The following is a 22,637-nucleotide window of genomic DNA, read 5'->3' as shown; positions in this document are numbered from 1 at the left end:
CTCACTGTCATAAACTTATTGTCAGGCACAGGAGATTAGACATGATCATAACTTCTAGTCCAAGAAACTGAGCATTGGTCTATATTGGTGAACGTACTATACAACAGAATGATATAAATCCAGTTGGGTTATTAAGATTTCTTCCCGAAGGGAAGAATCATGGCCACATTTAATGTGCTAGATTCAAGGTTTACAAAAATAACCAATTATAATAATGTTTGTCTTTTCTTATAAGAAAAAATATCAGAAGTGATAGCAAAACCAGTTAAGTCAATATAATTTCAAAAGTCAATTTAAATCACAAGTCATGAGGATACCAAGCCAAAACCTTTTGTGATATTCTGTATTCAGAAGAAAATATTTTTTCCATGCCAGTTTTTGCTGTTCTACAGCATTTCTCTGCAGATTCTTACTCAATAGTGAATTAATGTCATTATTTTGTGACTTTTAAATAGTGAATTAATTTCATAATTTCACGACTTATAAATACTTTCCTGATACCATTCACTCCAGCATCACTACAGCTCAACTCCTGCCCATCAATCCTGGGGAGCTTCCATTTGTTCCGAAGTGCAAACAGGTCTGAGCAGGAGTGATAACCAAACATCCCCACATCACTTTGCATTACTTTGTAGATACCACATTGACGCCAACTTGAACAATACCATTTTGCTGATTGAAACATTCTCTCTGATATTTCAAAAGAAAAAGTTGTTCTGCTCTGCCATGCTTACAGTCTTAAATACGGATTTCTGGCAGCTGAATTGTGGTTTTGGTTTTATAAGGAACTGTTGAAATATCCAGCAACATTTTTAGACTACTATATTAATCTATGTTAATTTTGCAAACAACATATTTTAGCTATATAAACAACTGAGCAACAAATGAGGCTCATCTATCCTGTGCACATTAGCAGAGTTCCTGTAGAAAAATTAAGATCTGATCATATAATTGAGGACTGTACAATAACATGTGTGGATGAAAACAGGGGAAATTCTAGCTGAGCAGGCAGCTGTAAGACTGGTGTGTTGGGTTTGCATGGCAAGGTTTTGGTAGCGGGGGGGCTACAGGGGTGGCTTCTGTGAGAAGCTGCTAGAAGCTTCCCCCATGTCCGACAGAGCCAATGTCAGCCGGCTCCAAGACGGACCCGCCGCTGGCCAAGGCTGAGCCCATCAGCGATGGTGGTAGCACCTCTGGGACAACAGATTTAAGAAGGGAAAAAAGTTGCTGTGGCACAGAAATGGTAGTTGGAGAAAGGAATGAGAACATGTGAGAGCACCAGCCCTGCAGCCCCCAGGTCAGTGCAGAAGGAGGGGAGGAGATGCTCCAGGCGCCGGAGCAGACATTCCCCTGCAGCCCGTGGTGATGAAGACCCTGGTGAGGCAGGCTGTCCCCCTGCAGCCCAGGGAGCTCCACGGGGGAGCAGATCTCCACCTGCAGCCCAGGGAGAGAGGACCCCACGCCGGAGCAGGGGGATGCCCGAAGGAGGCTGGGACCCCGTGGGAAGCCCACACTGGAGCAGGTTTTCTGGCAGGACTTGTGACCCCACGGGGGACCCACGCTGGAGCAGGCTGTGCCTGAAGGACTGCAGCCCAGGGAAGGGACCCACGCTGGAGCAGTTCATGAAGGACTGCAGCCCGTGGGAAGGACCCACGTTGGAGCTCACGGAGGACTGTCTGCCGTGGGAGGGACCCCACACTGGAGCAGGGGACAAGGAGGAAGGAGCAGCAGAGACAACGTGTGATGAACTGACCCCAACCCCCATTCCCCGTTCCCCTGTGCCACTGGAGAAAATTGGGAGTGGAGTTGAACCCAGGAAGAAGGGAGGGGTGGGGGGAAGGTACTTTAAGAATTTTATTTCTCATTACCCTACTCTGGTTTGATTGGTAATGAATTAAATTAATTTTTCCCCAAGTCGAGTCTGTTTTGCCTGTGACGGTAATTGGTGAGTGATCTCTCCCTGTCCTTATCTCGCCCCACAAGCCTTTTGCTATATTTTCTCTCCCCTATCTAGCTGAGGTGGGGAGTGATGGAGCAGCCTGGTGGGCACCTGTCATCCAGCCAAGGTCAACCCACCATAACAAGCATTTTATTTTCAAGTGTGTGGTTCTGCAATTTGAACAAATTTTGGCATAAAAAAAGAAGTGGCAGTTGAAATAAGATATTTAACATAATGTCTAATATTGGGCATTGCCCTTCTTAGCACTGAAAATACTAAATGTTAGTCAAGCAATCATGGCTATTTTGAATTTTGATTTATTTTGATTGTATAAAGGTAAAACATAGTGGATTTGAGTGATAAAAGCATTACATATACACACAAATGCATAAACCATGTGTCATCCAGCTTTCTTTTTGTCCTGATAAAATTTGAACTTATGTATGTGGAATACTGGAAAGAGCTTTCAGAGGCAACAGCTCATTCTTCTGCGTGTTGTTGCAATTTGTTTCTGATGTCAAAATGTATGTTTTTGGAGAGCAGAATGATATTAGAAGTAGAGAATTTTACTAGGAGATGCTATTTGTTGTAATAAACTGCTCTGGAATTCATCAGTCAACATGAATGCTGGCATAGTCATTCTTCTGGCCTCATTTTTAAAAAAAGCCCTCTTACCCCAAATTTCTACCCTTTAACTATATTAGATGATTGATGGACATTCTTATCTTGATTCAGCAAGTTATCTAAGAAATGAAATTTCGTCCTTGAGTATACAAGTATCTGTAAATGTGTGCACACAGTTCTGCATTTAAGGCAATTATTTTTTTAATAAATAGATCTGTCTAAAAAGAAGCCCATGAAATACTAATTTTGTAAACACAGTTTCTTTTGTTTTTCATGAGCATGTGATATTAGTAAAACAGGCTCACCAGAAACATTTCTAAGTACCTCACCTGATGTGCTTATGGATTTGAGGTTGTCCGCTCCCCATCTTGTCCATGCACATCAGGGCTACAACCATCAGCGAATGTAACATGATGGCCAGAACAACCGTCTTGCTGTAGTATTGTGACTTTTTCCTACGTTATGGGGAAGCTTCCAAAATCACTTGGCATTGGCCATTGCTTATCTCTAAATACAGACTAACCCCACCTTACAACTACTGTATTTGAAAGTATACAAATTTATAAAATTATTTACAATATTAAATTAAATTATTACATTAATTATTTAAAATTAGAAGTAATAAAATATCATTTCAAAGCCCTGCATTGAAATTATTGTCTTCTATCCATTCCCCTCCTGGAGGTAACACTTCCTGACCCCAGAGAACAAGCTATTAACATAGAGATATTTAAGCAGAGGAGAGCTCACTTGATACATTTGGAGGCTTGTTCTGCATCGTTACAGAGAGCTTTGCAACACTGACTTGTTAAACGCTTTCCTGTGGCCAACCTTAGTCAACCGATCTGTGTTATGTGAAGTTCTTCTAAAGGTCAAACCTCAAAGATAGTTTCAGGACCAAGGGCAAAATGAGTTCATGCTTTGTAGATACACTTCTGCTCTTTCTCCTGAGCAGGTCACTAAATGGCTCTCTGGGTATCTAGAAGTCATGCCCTTGAACAGTATAATTCAGATATCCATATGATATATAATCTGAGAAAATAACCCTTTTTGATCTTTGTGGAATGAATCCCTTATGTATATGAACAAAACAAAACAATAGCCCTTATTGCATGTTGCTGAAATGGACTATTAAGGAAAGATGTTTTCTCTTAATTGTGCTTGTCAGCCACTAAACCCAGACTAGTACTCTCTTATTTAATCTCTACTACCTCTCAGTTTTGACCTGGGACTGAATTTCACATGTATTCTGCATAAATATTTTAATCTCTGTGTAATTATCCCTTAAATGGACAGCAGTATTTTAGCCAACTAGTATACACAGTTCATTACTACCAATTTGTGTCACCTTTTGTCTTGGACAAGCTTTTTTGATTCTTACATGGTTTTCCTCCTTCTCCTCACTCCTGCAACTTTTAATAACAGTTGTCAAAAAAAAAAAACCAAACCCAAAAAAAACACCAGGAGAAAAAATAACCTTTTCTTCTTATTGAAACAGCCTGTTGTTTTGCATCTAGGTATTAATTAATTGCAAGAATCCCCTCTGTTCTCTCAGAAGCAATCATAAGGGTATTTTCCTAACCCATGCTGTGATCATAACTTTTCAATTAAAATGACCTTCTTTTACCGCTGGTTTCAATAGTGAGGAACAGAACGGGTCTGCAGCACGACATATTTGCAAGACATACTTAAAGGCAAGCTGTGTTCTGCATTGTTTCACAAATTAAGTCTTAACTGGGGTGCGCCCCTTAACACTCCCAGAAATGCTGGTCTTTCACGCAGGAGATCACGTCTCCATCATGCATGCCTTAAATGGGGAGCATTAATCAAATATATTTATAATTACTGGGCATTTCCTGAGAGCTCATGAAACTCTAGAAGATTCTTCCAGAAACAGTAGTGCGGTACAAATAGTGGAGCACAGCATAGTTTCACAGGTTGAATCTTTACACTTCTCTCCCACGTAAAAAATCATTAGAAAAATAAAGTTTTCATTCCTGAGCTTGCTCCTGCAAGATAAAGAAAAAAAATAAAGAGTGTTCACTTTATACTAGGGAGGTAATATGCATCATGGCACTACTTTAAGATGAGATACTTCCTACCCGTTTCACACTTTAGAAATAATTACTTTACACAGTGCAGCCCATTTTATTCACAGTAACTTTTTCTCAGTAATTTACTTAGTAGTTTTGAAGTGAAAAGCATCATGTGGTGTGGAAAGCCACAGAGCTTCTCCTGCCGGGCTTTAGTTTATTTTTTAAAATGTCTTTAGGCGTTTGATCATCATGGAATTGACTCACCGTTAATGCTAATTGCCATACTAAAGAAAACTTTGCTAAAATATAGTCTATTAGAAACAGAACTGGACTGGGAATTGGAAGCAGCGTCTAGTTCCCACAGACTGTGGATTCAGTTGCTCTCTTGTTGGTGTACATCATGGCCATGTATAACATGCAGAATCTCTACACTTGTTCCCGTTTTATTGAAATCATTGAGTTTTATAGGAAACGTTTATTCAGTCATGATTTTGTAGATGATACCAATGAAATCATAGGGTATGGCATATAAGAATAGAGTAATAAATAGGAAGTGTGGAACGCTACATTGTATTACTACTGCAATTGCTATTGAAGTCACTGCAGAGCCAAATTAGTTAATTATTAGAACAGTACTATTTAAAATAGTTGATATCCTTATATGTTAAAAAGAGGTTTAATCTGAAACATCTAAGTTTAAGTTATTTAGGAGGGAAGGAAGAAAACCAGATGTAGAGGTCAGTTGGCACTTTTACCACTTGCAATTAGTTTCTATATGCATCTGTCATATTCTAAACAGCTGCAGATGTCTGTGGATAACTTTTAATAGTGCATGATTTGTACTGAGACTTGCAAACTACCATATTTGTCTCGGTACAAACCATGGACTATTCCGCAGTAAAAAGTTTCCTGCAGTGAATAACTCGGTACAACTCCAGATCAGTAGTTCACCTCCAAAGCCAATGCTAATTGATAACAGAAGGCATATCCAGGCTAATTTAAGAATTTAAATTCCACGGACTTTCAATCCTGTTGAAAATGCACACACTTGTCTCATTGGATGAATTTTCAAAAGCATCTAAATATCTTTGCGGGATATAAATAACTTTGGAGCTGACAAACCAAATCCAAGCACATTTAAATGTTCTTTGGACGGCTAGTCTTCCTTTGGCACCTTTGAAGGCTCGCTCAGTTTCATTTATGAACATCAGAATGAAGGTGGTGCCAATTAGCATCTGTTTCAAAGTTTTTTCAGGTCTTGCACTGGAACCACATGTTTCAGTCTGCTGTGATTTCATTTAACATTCTTTAAGATTTTTTGCACTCCATTTCCTACAAGAAGTCTTTGTGGCAATCTACCAAAAGAACTACCTTGCTTTTAACCCCTTTTGCAATATTTGGGGGATTTTTGTTTTCCAGAAGATGGTGTATCAAGGAAATTTGAAAGATAGGGTTGACTTTATCTTTTTTATTTTAAAGGCCAGGCAGAGTGTAAACTGTGCAGTGGTTTTGCGTGTTGCATATTCATATACTTTCTTCCATTTCCATTACCTATGAGATGGGCTCCAATGGCACTTACCTTAACAGTTTCAATGTCATCATTATCAACGTAGCAGAGTTAACTTGTCATATTGCACAATCATAGTAATAACTCTTTTTGGAGGCATTTATGTGGATGTGCAGAGCTATTCATTCAATTACCCTGTGGACCAGGCAGGGATGGTCAAATTAATTACCGTCTCATGAATATAGAAGATAAAGGGCCAAATCCAATTAAAGACCTTGGAGTCTATGAGCTCGGAATTACAACATGAACATGTTAAGTGACTTTTTTACCACAGGGGTACAAGGACCTGAGCTATGCATTGTGACTACTGAAAAAAATGAAGTCACCTCAATCCAGGAGATTAACTCTGCTGAGTACAGACTGAGCTGCCATGTCTACTGGATCTTAAAAAGCAAGTTAGGGCTGGAAGGAGAAGGTTTTTTCCAGCTTATGCTGTATCCTAAAGACATGTATTGATAGTTACTTTTTTGAAAAGACTAAGTGAGGTTCTAAATCACATAGAGGCTATTATGCCTCCTATATTTATTTATTTTTTTAATAGTTAAGTATCACCCAGGAAATGAGAGGCCTCGGTCTGAATTCCTGTTGTGAGGATTCACAAATCTTTATTTCCTTTATGCCTCCAGACTGGGCGTATTTTTTTAACCTATCCCACTGAAACTGAGCTGTGGTGCAGCTTGGGATGAAAGGGTCCCAGGGACTCCAGGCACCGCAGCCCACCCCAGCATATCCCACCTGGGGACTCCAGGCAAGGCTTTGGGGGCAGGTTTGCATTTGTTTGTCCTTTTGAATCCACCAGTCTCACATCCTTGCCTTCAGGGGGAGAAGGAAGAGTCCCTTCCCTTCCCTGCTCCCATTTCATCCACTTAATCCAAGTCATCTCTTTGATGATTCCAAAAATACAGCTTATATTCAGTGCAAATTTGGAGTGTCCATGAAAAGTGAATGTTCCAATCATTCAATGGAAATAATGGTAAAACTCCTGCTGACTTGAGAGGGAGCGCAGAGAGGCTTTGTAAATGTGCCAGTTATCGTTTCAGTAAAGGTCTTTATCTTTATGAATTTAGTTTTATTCTAAGAACAGAACAAAAGCCAAAAAAATTTCTGATATCTACAAGGAGAATAAGGACTCTAATCAGTTTATAGACTTAAAGCGTTATTTTATGCCTAATTAGTTTGTAATAGCATTTACAAAAGCTTTTTTTTCCTGTAAAAAGACTGTTGATGAAAATGTCACAGAGTTATTTTCAACAGACTTTTGCTTCAGGTATCCCACATGGACATTCTGTTATTTTGTGCTGGCTTTTACACTAATGCCCTGTAATTGTGTTTCACTTCCTCTGATTAAACTGACAAGTAATTTGAATGGATATCACTAAGCACATTGATCTAAGGTGGTGACAGGAATAGACTGCAGCTTTGTTCTGTAGAAATAGAAGGAGGTGGTCCTTTGCTCTTGCATTCTTTTGAAAGTCTCGTTGGAGGTTAAATAGCTCTTTAATTTTTGTTTTGTTTTATTTCATCACTAATGCCTCATGGTAGTGATGTCCTACAAAGGAACATGTGGACACAAAGCAGCCAGTACTCAAAGTGAACGATTAATTACTGTAATGAGGATTGAGTTATTTTCTTTCCCAGGCTTTCCTCTATCTCCATTCATTCAAAACTGTAGCTAAAGTTACAGTATGTGTCCAATTAAACCTCACACGCATTGTTTGCTTGCAGGTGGGGTTTTCACTGGAGACGTGCCAGACTGAAAAGCCTTGTTGCCAGACGCACGTCACTGCCCTCAGAAAGTTTGACACATGCACTAACCTGATATTGTGTAGGCTGCACAGTACGCTGCCAAGTAGAGTGTCAGAGCTGGAACATAGCAGTGGTTTCACTGGCTGCAGGAAACATCAACCGAAATAATTTCCAACATTGTTTCAGCGTAGACTGTAACTGAAAAGTGTGCAGAACAGGTTGGAGGATAAAGAGAAAACAAAAAAAGCCAAACAAAAAAACTACCTGGGTGGTCTGGAGGGAACTGGCAAGATAAGGGAAAGGAAAGTAACAATGAATTTGAAAAAGCATTTAATTCTCTGCTATAAGTACAAATATTGAGTTAGCATTGACTTTCAGCTGTATACATTGATGAACACATTTTTGATAGGGAATAAACCAGACCTCATTTCCTTGTGGATCATCTAAGGAATACAAGAGTGATGCAATTAAAAAGAAAGAAATGCAGATGTAATACTCGATATACATCTCATAAAGAGATCTGTTAGTGACAGATGCAACCAACTCGTTGAAATTCTATTTTTCAGTGATATTTGATAATCAAAGCACTGTAAGTACAGCCAAGCCAAATCTGTGCCTCCCACAGACAGGGGAGACTTGGGAGGTTTGAACTCTAAGACTATATAATACCTGTCTTTATGCCTTTGTCATGGATGGAGTTGTGTACTTCACTCATAAGAGAGAAGCAATAGTATACTTTATTGATATAAAGTAGTTAACGAAGTTCAATGGTAAATGCGACCGGTTTAACAAGATTCGATGGCAACGTACACTGGATTATTTACTGCACAGAGGACAGGGTCAGACAAAACTGTCAGGGAGACCCTCCCGTTGAGTCAGGAGGTTCAGTAAGGACCCACTTGCGTTCTGAACTCCTTCCCAGAGGGGAGTCTGGGTGCAGCTGGGTCCAGACTTAGTCCCAGACTTGGTCAATGGTTTATGTCTAAAGGATTACACGTGTGCAGTTAATCCTTTATATCACTTAGGATTTCAAAGTTTAGCATGCTGTTAATCACTTATTGAGAATCTGTGGCGGCAAGGACTCTCTCAGCCTCGAGGAGTAACCCTGAGAGGTGACCCCGCTCAAGGGGAGATCCTGGTGTGCAGCCCTGCCCTGCAGGAGAGCTCAGCGGGCCCGGGGCTGTCCCCTATTTATGGAGTAAGATGGTTGACTTCTATCTGCATACCAGCAAGACGTCTGGGTCACCGTTCCAGGTTGTTGCCATCTGTCCCCCAAAGTCCAGAGTAAGCTGGATGCAGCCATCACAACCCCCACTGGTGGTTATGGCTTAAGTGGGGTGGGGAGCACACTGCCACAGCCATTAACAACAATTCTGCATCTAAATACAATGGCATATTTGGAACTTCAATATGTTCATTAGAAATGTTCATTTAATACCTGTAAATGTCGTGAAATCTTTGATGTGGTTCCAATGGTCACTTCATTTGTCAGAAATGTCTATTTGTTTAAAAAGCTCCTTTGCTGAAAAAAAATGCATAAAGGTCCACACTACAAAAGCCAACGTTAAATATATAAACAAACAAAAAAGTCTTTGCTTGCAACCAAATAACATTATGTGGTTCTCTTATTCCTCCAAGAAGGGAACCTGAAAAACACTAAAAGGACATTTTAAAGGGATGCTGAGATGTCTCAGGAAGTCCTGCATTTAATTCAGCGAATAACACTCATCCCTGTGACTCATAATATAACCTTTAATCTAAAACCAAGTAGGAAGAGATTGGCTACAAGTGCCTTCTAGTGAATGAGACATGAGACCGAGGCCAGTGGTCATACCAGACATCAATATCACTTCCATGAAGAGTTCTAACAAGTATTTCCACTAATCTTTAACAGAGATGTAACAAAGTTTTACTCAAATAATTTGCTGATTTTAGATGCATGTGGTATTGTTTGTTACATGTTGTAAGACGTCCTGAACTTCTCTACCACTCTTCTTTTCTTAGTTTCCTGGTATTGCTTCAACTTTTTAACAGATAAAATATTAATAGAAGATATGATAGAAGGCTTTATTCATAGCGCTTTCATTACTTAGTAACATTAATTATTATGCTTATAATAATAGAATAGACTTTTCTCAAGAGCTTGTATTAAAGTGGGTAAATTTTAACACTTTTTATTTACATAGTCCTTCACTATGGGCTTCCATATCTGAAGGGAAAGAAAAAACGTGTACTATCTCCTTTTCCTCCAGTTATTTTAGATTAAGAGAAGCCATCCAGAAGCAATTTAAAAGCAGATTGCAATTTACAGCTGGAAAGCAGTTGGTGGTTAAATGAGGAGTTTGTAGTGGACCCTTTGCAAGTAGATGTCTGTGAAGAAATTAGAATAATTTCGAACTCTGGAGTAAACATTTCTGACCTTCTAAATGGAAGCATCTGCAAGATTTCATTTAACTGATGAGTGGGGAGATTCTCAGCTGGTGTAAATTAGCGTGGCTTCAGTGAAGCTCATGGTTTTGTAACAGTTTACACCATCCACATTTCTTTCCTCAGAAATTCTATTTTTTTTTATATACATTTAAGTGTAACAGTATCAATTTTGTGTACTGACATCTTCGGAACAGAAATATGCAGTTTATTCTATGAAAACCCTTATGTTTTCTTCTTTGAGTCCTCTGAGTAAGCACTGCAAAGGAAAAGATGCTCTTTAACTGCAAGAAATATTCTGCAGATCAATATTCTAATACGTATTGTTACAAAGTCAGCCCCCTCAAAAAGAAACAAATGAGGGGAAGCCTCAGAGACATCAGTTCTCAAGGACGTTAGGACAGAACCCTGGATCAGAAGTACACTTGGATGCTAACACTCGTATCCCCTGCATTTGCAGTGATACAGATCTCATTACATACATATCGCAGAGACTTCTTGAGGACATACCAGAAAACCCATCTCAGGTTATCAGCCTTTGGCTCCTCCAACTGCATTTCCTTGTTTTCCCCTATTATCAGCAAACTGCAGTTCCAAATTAGGGTAATGTTGGCATATGTCTTTATCTGAGAAAGCTCTGATTAGAGAAATCCAGCTATAACTGGGAGGATTTTTTTGTTTCTTCATTAGGTTGCAACGTTTCTGTGACCAGCAACAGTCTGTCTCCTGCAATCACACCTGTAATTACAAAGATAAGAAACAGTTTTTACATAGCGTTGTCCTAAGGCTGTTGGTAGTGATGACCAAAGTATTAAAGTGTGTCTGTAGGTATTTGTATGTTCAGGGGTTTTGAAGGGGGAAAATGAGCATGGAGAAACAAGCAAGACTGTTAAGATCCAATGCCAAATCTAAAATTTATGAAGTGTGTTTCTTTTAGACAGTAGGAAGAAAGTGAATTATTTACAGGACCTCAAAAGACCACAGCCTGGAAGTACAGGAATGTCTTTTGGGAAAGCTTGTAAAAAAGGTGCCCTTAGAATGCTAATATTTTTAAATTCTCTGGAAGAAAATCATCCAAAACACACATAATTTGTCCAAGATGCAGTCTCTAGCCTGATCTTTAGAGGGCTGGACAATCTTTGTAGTTACTAGGAAGGAGTTTTATCTCACGAAACTTAATTGTTTAAGAATTGATCATCTAGTACCACAAGCCCCCCCGCATTGTCAATGGAGAGAAGCAACCCCATGTGATGTATCCCATATTAAAATCAATATGTAAGACAGACGGGTGCTCTAAAAATGCCTGTCACTATATACTAAATATAGAAGGAGGTAAAATAACTAGACTTTATTAAGTATTTCTAGATGGTAAAATTAAATGAGATGGTCCTACCCTGAAAACTAGCACTGCTTTCTCAAAGGGCAGTGTGCGCTACATTATGATCTGAATTTAATTAAATGGCACAACTCTTAAATGATGGCAGGATATTCTTGCCTTGGGGAAGACCTTTTAATAGATGCATGGCTTCCCCCCCCGCCCCCTTCCAAAAAAAAAAAAGAACCAATGCATGTTTTACCTAATGAATATCGATGAGATTTGTATGTTAGACCTGCCTGGTAACTTAGGCAAGACCCACCAGTTGCCTTTTCTGCATTTTTGGTACCTCAGTGTGCTGTAAAATCCAGTCTTGTCTGGTAGCTACAAGAGGAGGACTGTATCCTCACCACAGTCATCTTCAAAACTTGTGTTCAAAAATACACAGAACTACAGAAATATTCAATGTATATCTACAGTGAAAAAAACCCCACCAAACCCGACAAATTGCTGCCTTCATTCTCAAGAATGAAAAAGTTCTCCATTTTAGGCAATCTCTAATATCATTATAAATATGAATTCTTCAGGCAGTTCTTTTTTAGGGAAGCTCAGATGCCAGTATGGGATTATGGGTAAATATCAATTAATACTAGCAGCTGCCACTTGGGAACTAATAAAATCAAGCCCTAATCCTAACTGGTCTTTCAAATCAAATGGCTGTCATTGATAATGTTTCTGAAAATCCCTGGTTATTGCCAAAAGACAAGAAGTAGTTACAAGAGTGAATTATGCAAAACAAGAAAAGCAATAGGCACGAACCAACCAAACTAAAATACTCCCCTACACAGAAGTTCTCCCTCTTGTGAGAAGATAAAAGAAGAAACCACGCAAGGTCGCAAATAAACGCACCACTTAAATCATCAATTCACCACTTGAAGACATTCAGATATTGTGGTGATGTGGACTGCATAAAAAACATGCATAAAATAGAAAAAGAGAATATTCTTCAACCATTTACATATTCAGTTTTCATAATTTCTTTACTTCATTACATAGTTAGTTTTAATTATGTACAGATCTAGATAAAACTGGCTTGGATCCAGGCCAAGGACAAGATTTGTGCACGTCAGGTAGTGATATCATGTCCAGCTCATGGTTCATTTATATTTTATTGACTTTATTTACTATCTGGCATTGCAAGGATGTGGCTTACCCAGTTTTCTGCATTATTGTGATTATTTATGCTACACTGGAACCAATTACACTAACTGTGATCTGATCACAATTTTGTAAGGTAATTAAAATCTACTGAAAGCAATTGTTTTATTTTAAGAGAACTTCTTGTCCATAACATACATTTAAGAGCAGGTTATTTAGTGAATGGCATTCTAGAACTGAGTAGGATTGTGGAAAGAAGAAAGCCATGAAGAAAGCCTGTAATTCAGTGTTTTATTGTGAAGCAGCAAGATAATATACATACTGGAACCTTTCTGTCTTGTCCCTTCTCTGTGGTGACTGAACCTTTCTCCTTTGCAACTGCATAAACAAAGGCGAAAAGACCTGAGCAGAAAAAGGATATCCAAGCAAGCTTTTTTCCCCCATTTATGCAAAATTCTCTTCTTTTTTTCCCTCAAAAAAAAAAAAATTATTAAGAGGAAAAGGGAACCTACAAATTTTCATTCCACTTGAGGGGATTCTCCATCAAAATTGAAGAAGGAAAAAAGGTGATTGCGGAACCTCCTGTGTAGTTACTTAGAATAAATGCTAAAACCCAAAATAATTTATAGGAATAAACATAAAGTATGGATGAATCACTGAGCTGAGTAGAACAGTAATTCATGTTCACACCATGCTCCTAAGAGACTACTCACCACTCAATTTTTTTTTATTATTATTTATTTATTCTAAGATGTCTTCTTCAGCTCATCCATAGAGGAACCACAGAGATTTTCTAAAATGTTTTCCTGACCCATCTCCCTAGTGAACAGGCAGGATTTTCAACTTCCAATGAAATTTAGTCTCTACTCACTTCTGCTAGGATATATAGTTTAGCCTTTTCCTGACCCAAAATTAGTCTTCTTAGCCTGTCAGAGGGAGACTATGTATTGGTATGTTTAAACCTAGCTTTCTGCTTAAAAGCACTGATGCAGCTTATGTCTGTTGTTCAAAATGTTTTTCCTCTTAGTACTAAGCTTCTCTTCATCACTTTTAAAAGGGCTATTGAACATGAGCATAGTTTTTAAAGAGTAATGTTGTTCAACATTTAAAATAAAATATTAGGACAGATATATTTTTGAGCAGCAATTTACGCCTTAATAAAACATTGTGATATTGAAGTTCTGAATAAACTGTAAATAATGGAACCATCTACCTAGGGGATGATGAAAATATAAAAGTATATCAAGGTTTGGTAGCTTTTGGATCAATAGATAATCTTTCCACCTGTCTCCTGGAGGCTAAATTACTCGATTAACGGCAGCGAGGATGTCTTGGACATGCAACACGTAATATGTTAGGAGCCTGAGCTCTCCCAGGTATTTTGGCTTATATCTAAAGCAGCAGAGAAGACAGAGGAATGCATGAAAACAGTGGTCCCAAAACTCGTTACGCCGTTTTAGGCTGTTATTTTTATTACTGGTAAATTGAAACACTGAGCTTCTAAATTACGCACTTTAAAGGAAAAGGATAATAGCGCTCTCTGACGTCACTCATTTAGTTGTCATACACATTGGGGTTTGGTCTGTGACATTATGTTGTAGGCCTGCAGTTGCTGCACTTTTTGTGTATTTCTTGGCACTCCATCCCCTTCTTTAGTAGCTTACTATTGTCAGCCCTGTTCATCTGGCATCGATTATAATTTTTTTTTTAAATAATATGCTCAAAAGAGTGGGTTTGCATTTCATACAACTGTACATAATCGTAACTTTTCAATATGAGAATATTCATTACCATAATATCTAAGTCCTCTTTATAATAATAATTTTGGTAGTAGCAATTTTATCTGTTTCATGTGCTGAAATTTAAGCTCTCTGATTTCCATATCGATGGTATTTGGAATTATTCAAAACTAACAACACAGTTCCAGTCTGGAGCATCTTCTTCCAAGGCTGACTGTGTCTCATCCAAAATGTGTTATGTCTCTAGGCTGATTGGCCTGACTGCCCATGTCTTGATTCTGTGATATTCTCTAGGGTTAGAAAAGAGTGTCCTGTTAAGTACCTCATGCTGATCAAAAGAGTTCTGTAACGAGTGAGTCATGGGATATAAATGTCCTTAATAGTTGTGAAAAATATTTTGGAATATTTTATTTTACTCCAACAGTCTAAACAGTGAACAGCTCATGAAAAGAAGAAAACAAAGCAGAGGAAAAAAGTCTTTTTTCAAAAGGAAAAACAGTGCTATATCTTAGCAGAGGTCATTCCAGCAGATGTTGAAATTTCTTTCCAACCTTAAGTGCTTTTTGTTATTTTATTTCTCTTCCTAACTAACTGAAGTTGAAGTTCCCTGTCTAACTAAGTGCTTACCTTAATATTATGCAGTTTTAACAGTGAAAGTTTTTTGACTTTGCTTAATATAAGGAAGGCAATGATTGTATTCTGTATTTGCTTTATTGTTCAAGTAATATTGTTGACAGTGGTTGCGACTGTAGGCATTTTCTAGAGAAACAGAATAGTACTTAGATTTCTTCCACTAACTGGACATGGATGTGTTCAAAAACTACTCAAGTTCTCATGCCAGGTGGCAAATCAGGCTTAAAAAAATGCTTGAAAAATAGGGAGCTGGATCTTATGTGGCGTGATGTGGGAGGGAGACGGCAGCCTTGGGTAGAAGCGCAATGGAAGACCCATTCCCGACCTGGGGGACTCTGCAGACAGCACAGCCCCTGGTCAGGAGCCCGTGGAAATTAGCTCGTCCTGATTAGCTGTAAATCAATCAAACAGGCAGGGAAAAGCTCTCAGGAAATTAGGTTGGGAGTAACACAGATTGAGAGAAACATTTGAAAGTATCTTGAGTAAAAACAGTATGCAAATGCTGTTAATGGTCACTAGAAATCAGGAACCTGATTAATATATTCTACTGTAACAATGTTCTCCTTATTACACCATAAATAGATGTAATTCTGTCCACAGGAACTCTGAATACCAAGATTTTGGCATTCAAGGAATTCTGTGCATTTCTCCTCCTTCTCCTTTTAACCCAATGCCAGCAGCAATTTTTACTTCCTTTTCATCCCGTCTCCAAAGTATCCTTCTTCTCTTTGCAGAACAAGATTAACAGAGAAATGCTATAAGGCTCAATGCTAAGCTTTATGGGTTTTTTCAGAAACACAGGAAACCACTAAAATCCTTTCTATCCCTTCTAGGAATGAAGGCCAAAAATTTATCACAGAGCAACATTAATATAAGAGTATTTAAGGACTTAAATAAATAAACTTTTATAAACTTATATTTTCAGCACAGAGCAGATGGTGTTTGACAGACCTGCCTGAAGCTATGTAACATCACATGCCATGCTATTTATTTTTCAATAATGTGATTTACTAAACAAATTTCTCCTTCTTTGAAATCATACAGTGAAGAAGGGGGGTTGTACCCAGATTAAAAGGCAGCAGCCATTTTATAACAGGTGAAGGACACTTAAAATTCCTGGATAAATAAAAACTGTGCAGAACATGAGATGTGTCTCTATGACTTCGTCCGTATTCATATGTGTTAATAAAATATTGCCATTGAGAGAGCTCGACTGGACCTCTGTCCACTTGGTCTGCTGGTCTGCTTTCCAGCACAGGCTGGTTCACGCCATTCAGTATCTCAGACAGCATGTCAGCATGATTCGGGCAATTGCACAGAGCAGGGAGGTTTGGGGCGAGCAGTATAGAACAGGCTTTTCTCTATTTTGGAGGGAGAAGGGGCTGGCCAGATGGATATTGACAGTTTGTGTTGTGTGGCCTAAGGGTCACAGAAGGGTTTCCAGTTGTCTTGCGTTTCACAATAGGATGTACCTTAAGGGCCACTGTTTATCTAATTTAAAACTAGACTAAAAAAGTTACGAAGAGAGGCTTAGGAAAGGTGCTAGATGGACGCTACCATGGGCCTACTCTCAGTGATAGTTTCCTCCTATAAGCAACACAAAACACCCAGGTTAGGAATCTAAATTGCAAACTTCTAAGTCAATCTCAAAATTTCTACTTTTTTCCAGTGACCATTTAGGGAATGTCAGGAGCCTTTGATCCTAAACGGTTCAGTTAATCAGATGCCTAATTTGTTCAGTGTCATTTTATCCTGTAGCTGAGTACCCTGGAAGAAGTCCCAAGTTCCTATTCAGGACAATTTTCTGACACCCTAAATGGGTGCCAAGCATTAAGTGCTTGACCTTGCGTGTCGCTGGTGAACACAAAATACATCTGCCCTGCATGGGATCAGTCAAGAAGAATTGTTAACCAGTTGTTTTGTTTGAGAGCTGTAAAATAGCATCCTAATGTAGCCTTAAGTGTCACGGTGTTTGCTTTTTGTTTTTTTCTGCATTGTGTTAATATTCACTGCAATTTGCACAGTTTAGCAAACTATTTCCCAATTTTATTAAAAAAAAAAAAAAAGGTTATCTTTCCCTAGCAAAAAATGTCTTGAAACATTTTGTGTGGTTTTGTGTCTTTCTAAGCCAATGTATTAAAACTTAAACAATGAGAAGGAAGAGAAGAATTCAAACAATATTAAAGAAAATGAATTATTTGACTTGGAAAATAAAGCATCCCAGAAAGCTAATGTCACCAAGGATGCTCCATTCAGCTAGTACACAGCACACAGCTGGAGTAATTGGAAGTTGTCTTAGAATATAGCTTTGTAGTCTAACAAACTAGGAACCTGGCTGAGACGAGCTCATCCGGCAGCCCCCATTGTACCGTTTCAACAGTTAGGAGAGCCTCCCTATACCAAATTTAACCGCCTCATTTTTATTGTGAAATTTCAGCTTGAAAAACTATAGATTGTGTGCACATGTGACAGCTGCTGTCTTGGACAAAATACCAAGGACTGAATTCAGGACATCTAAAACTAAAAGCATGTGCTGGCATTGCTTAGGCTAAAGAGCCGTAGTTCTTTACTTGGGGACCAGAAGAATTCAGTCAAAGCATGAACACAAGAAAAGTGAGCTAAAAATATTGATGGGCTACACAGATGCCTCCTTTTGCTTGTATCATAGCAAATGCTTTCTCTCTCTGTTTTCTGGTGTCAATTTGTACAATTAACTCCAGAATTTGTAATGGATTCTTTTTAAAAACCTAAGAGGTAAATTTATGTTTTGTATTAAATTCTAGTGGCACTTGATATTTTTATGTTTGAATTTCTAAATAAAAATAGGGGATGGGTTTTACAGATTTCTGAATGATCGTAAATGTATTTGCCACGTATCATAATTAGACTTACAGACAATAATAGAAAGCAGGCATTCTCTCGAATGAATGCTTAAAGCAGAGGACTGGAACACAGGCCACTTGCTAACGTGGTCATGTAGAGCTGATAACAGTGCTGTACATTTGAGACATTATTATTGAAAGGGTATGTTTAATCCTCATTCCACCCCAAAAGTGACTTCTCAATAGTTCCCAGAAACATATGCTATTAGGCTCAGCTGGAAATAGAAAATCACTCTTAATCATATGCAAGGAACGATTCTAAATGGGAGTATTTGAAAACAGCGTTGGGAAGGAAAGAGTACTGCCAGAAAGAATGGAAGATCATTTTGATTCTTGATGAAAAGCTATCAAAAAAAGTTCAATGTGATAAGAGATGTGACAATCTTTAGAGAAGCAGCTTTCTCTTAAGAGAAAGGTAATACAGCTGACAAAGTCACATAATGCTTTTTGTACCATTAAACTAAAAAAATATTTTTTTCATTCGTTATGAGCCACAAAACCCTTTTTTCCCTCTTTTTAATCTTCATGAGGATTTCTGCTTTGAGATTTCCTGCAGGAAAGTGTTTTAAGTGGAAGTCTTCTTTATACTGCACCTAATGTCTGCCAATATGATTCCTGTTACAGGCGTAGGGACCATTTTCCTTCTGTCCTCAAGCTGTGTTGCCGCTTATTATCATGTTTAACATTCCCAGTGCCTGGCAGGATGGAGATTAGAAACTCTTAATATTAGTTTTATAGTGAAAGGTCTTGCCAGATTTTTGGAGTATAGGCTATAATATATGCACATAATTTATTGGTGGAAAAGTTCTGAACTCTCCAGTGAGTCACCTTAATCTTTCTTCTTATCATTTTAGGATTGTTTTAAAATAATCTGCTATGTCCCCCACACGTAAACATGTTAAAAACATGACATTGGCAATAACAACTTGATGGAAGCAAACAAAAAGAGATGCACAGATTTCCTTTGATAAATCTGTACTATTTTTATAACAAGTGTGTATTTTCTGGAGTATTTTTCTGTAACTCCAAAATTTCATTTTTAACAGACTGGAAGGAAGGAGAAGGGGGACCCACTCAACATTGCTATTGACAAGATGACCAAGAAAACACGAGACCTTCGAAGACAGGTAATCTATGCTTTTTATAATGCTTCTTGATTTTCCAAGGAAGTCATTGCTTTTCAACTTCAGATTGGTTTTGCCACCTGTAGAGGTACAAAGAATTTGTGTCCTTCTTTAGATGTGGCACTACATTACACATGACATTAAGCAAAGGAGTAGTATTTCCTGAGACAAAAAAAGGGAAACTGAAACATATTCCAAGTGTAACCCCCAATGCTCTTAATATGTGGGAGGGTAGGCAGATTGGCCAGACGTTCACTGCCTTTGCAGCCCAGCAACCCCAGTCATAAAAACACTGGCATATGTGCTTATTTGTATTTATTTGAATACTCTCATTGAAATAACAAGAACAACGAGCAGAATGTGAAAAAGTTTGTAAGAGCAGAATATTTTCAAAGAAAACTTCTAAGGTACCGTATTAAATAAAGATCCTATGAAGATACAGAAAAGGCTAATAAATGACAGGTTGCCCAGAGAGGTGGTCGATGCCCCATCCTGGGAACATTCCAGGTCAGGTTGGACAGGGCTCTGAGCAACCTGATCGAGTTGAAGATGTACCTGCTCACTGCAGGGGGGTTGGACTAGATGACATTTAAGGGTCCCCTCCAACCCAAACCTTTCTATGATTCTATGAATAACTGTAAAGCATAGTTTAAACCATAAAGGTTGACTTTCTTATATTACGTTTATCATTGTGTTTGGTAATAAGACTGAAAGATTCATTCAAAAAGCTTGAGATGGAAAAGAAGGGAGATTGGCAAACAAAAGGGAGAAACCCTCTATAGGTTTCTCTTTACACTTTTAAAGTTAAGGCAGGAGGGATTGCCTCTTTTTACCTGTTTTTTCTCCTTTTGAGATTATCCCAATTCTGCATTTTTTGTAAAAATAATTAAAAAAAGAAATTCTACCTGGCCAGTCAAAGGTTGCCTTTGTGAAAATGATCCAAAATCCACAAATCTGCAAGACCAAGTAAGGACTTAAATATATCTTCAGATACCTATTTGCAACATGATAGTTTCAGAAAGAGTGGCCCCTGTAGGCATTTTGAAATCAGTGCTCTGCACTGCTAAAACTCAGCTCATTTCATCTCTTCCTTAACTCGCAGCAAACATGTTTGAGGATCATATTCTCAGAGCTTATTTCTCCAAATAATAAAAATATCGCAATGGACTTACAAACAATATGAATCATTGACTCTCCTGTATAAAGCCTAGCATCACATCTGTTGCTCAGCTAATGACAGAAGAAAGATCTCCGCTGTTCTGACCTCCAAATTTGTGGGAACCTAGGTTCTGCAGTGGAGCTTGTACCATGTGTTGCCTCCCACCTCTGTTCTTATTGCTTGAAGGAAGTAGCAGACTAACACATGAGTTGGTTTTCTGTGTGAGGCTCTCAGCAGTTGCCTGAATTACTCATCTCTAAAACCAAATTTACTCCGAAACGTGATATAAAAATGGCACCTTTCTTAATAAACTGTCTGCTTCTCGTGTATATTCAGCCCCATGGGTGTTGAATTCAATTTCAGAAAGGTTGGAACTCTGTATGTGGGTAAAGTGAAGCACATATATAATATTTTCCTGCTTGGAGATGAAGTTTTTAATATAGTTTCGGATATTTATGAAAGTTAATCACATAGGTATAATGTTTATTAAATTGCGGCAGTTGCTAGTAAACTAATCAAGATTAGATCATAATTGTGCTAGGTTTTGCACAAGCGTAGAGGAAGATGGAGTCTCTGCTTTCAACAATGTGTATTCTGACTATAAATCATTATCCTTTAGAATCATAATCAATGTTCTGCTTCATCACATGCATAAACAACAGTATACATGTGCGTGTCTACCCAGACCTGCCTAGACACCCCCTGCTACATTTCAGAATATGAGGATGTCACTGAGGGCTTAGTTTAATGGCAGGGGAGAGAGGCTTGAAGATTAAGAAGAAATGAGCCACAGTTGAGATTGCAGTGTTATATTATTTCAGTCTTTCTATTTTGGGCTAAATCATGGGAGAGACAACCAACTTTGAATACCATAATGCCTTTTGTTTTTAATAAATCCCTTTTAAAGCTCGCTTGTCAGATTTATGAAGCTTAATGTTACCACCATAAAACTAGACAATCTACAAAATATGTTTTGGTAATGAAGAAGGTATATATATTTCATTTGGTAGTCAGGCTCCCTCGCAAGGCTTCCCTTGCAACCATCTAAGACTGATTTTTCTTTCTCTCCCCAGGTTACTTATCTCTTTATTTCTGAGATTTTAGTTGATTATCTACAGAACGTGTGGACATGTGAAATGATTGTGGATGGGATACCCGGTGCTAAAATTCCATCTCACAATTTACAGTCACATCAATATTTCCTATTCTGATGGAATTACATCTTTTATACTCACCATTTAAACTCTCCTGGGCATTGGAAAACTATTATGGAGATCTAATTATATGTCTTAATATAAACTGCCAGTAAGAACATCAACCTAAGTCAGACTGAACAAGTTCTTGGAAGCAGACAAGTCTCACCAGCCTATAGCTTACTGCTGCCATTTCTTACTTGATTTTGAAGAATTTGGAAAAAGCACAGGGTTCTGTACCCGATAGCAAGTTGTGCCAATTGGCAGGATTTGGGCTTTTTTCTCTTCCCAGTACGCAAGTCTATCATAAGAAAAAAACCCAACAAACAAAAACCCAACAAAAAAAAGAACCAAATCCTAAAAGCTAAACAAAAGCATCTTTCACTATGTGGTACAGCAAGCTAGACCAGCAGCAGGGTGCTTGTTGATACCAGTTATTTGGTTTGTTTGTTTTACCTCCATAAGGAAAAAAAAAAAAACAACGAACCCTATCGTTTAAATACTCCAGCTAATCATAAAGCGGCACGCACACGCAGCATTTCGAGCCTTGCGACTCTGCCATGACATTGAAACGGATAAGCAGGAAGGACACACCAAAGAGGTTGGCTAAGGCACAAAGTGGATGCCTAGCGAGGACCAGCACGGTCGATAGATCATTTGGAGTTGTGTGAGCAGGGCACCAGCTGTTCCGCTGTCACCACCACTGGTGTCCCCACCTGTTAGTGCTGCCGTCGTCCCTTTGCCTCGTGTCCCGTTCCAGTTGAGCAGTTGAGCTTGTTCTGTCTGCATTAGCCAGTCGCTTTCCCCGCAAGGTATAATAACCAAACCCATTAGTTTTCTCTTAAAGAGCAGATATCTGTACTGCTATTAATTTTAACAGAGCAGCCTGTCTACAGTATTCTGTACAGTAGATTGAAATCAAATAATTCCTCATTTTTTGTCCATCCAAGCCAGACTAATACTTTGTATGCCTCCAAGTGGAAGGAATTGCAGAGAAATAGGAAGATTTTTTACCAGCAATTCTCAGCTTATCCTGGAAATGGTGCTCTCATATAGCTGTTAAGGACAATTCATCCACCTCCTGCAGACTTAGGT

General features: G+C 38.5%; 1 protein-coding gene across 3 annotated transcripts in view; it reads left to right on the top strand.

The window, feature by feature from the left end:
- CTNNA2 (catenin (cadherin-associated protein), alpha 2) overlaps positions 1-22,637 on the top strand; it is a 457,589-nt gene that overhangs the window by 310,731 nt on the left and 124,221 nt on the right. For all 3 annotated transcript variants that reach the window (XM_010580746.1, XM_010580747.1, XM_010580745.1), the window contains exon 7: positions 19,113-19,193. In XM_010580746.1, the coding sequence (XP_010579048.1) occupies positions 19,113-19,193 (81 nt within the window). The remainder of the gene's footprint in view (positions 1-19,112; positions 19,194-22,637) is intronic.

Source organism: Haliaeetus leucocephalus, unplaced genomic scaffold, assembly GCF_000737465.1.
Source record: "Haliaeetus leucocephalus isolate CR32 unplaced genomic scaffold, Haliaeetus_leucocephalus-4.0 Scaffold741, whole genome shotgun sequence".
NCBI lineage: Eukaryota > Metazoa > Chordata > Aves > Accipitriformes > Accipitridae > Haliaeetus > Haliaeetus leucocephalus.
The sequence above is the reverse complement of the archived record's forward strand: the minus strand, read 5'-3'. Positions and strand labels throughout refer to the sequence as shown.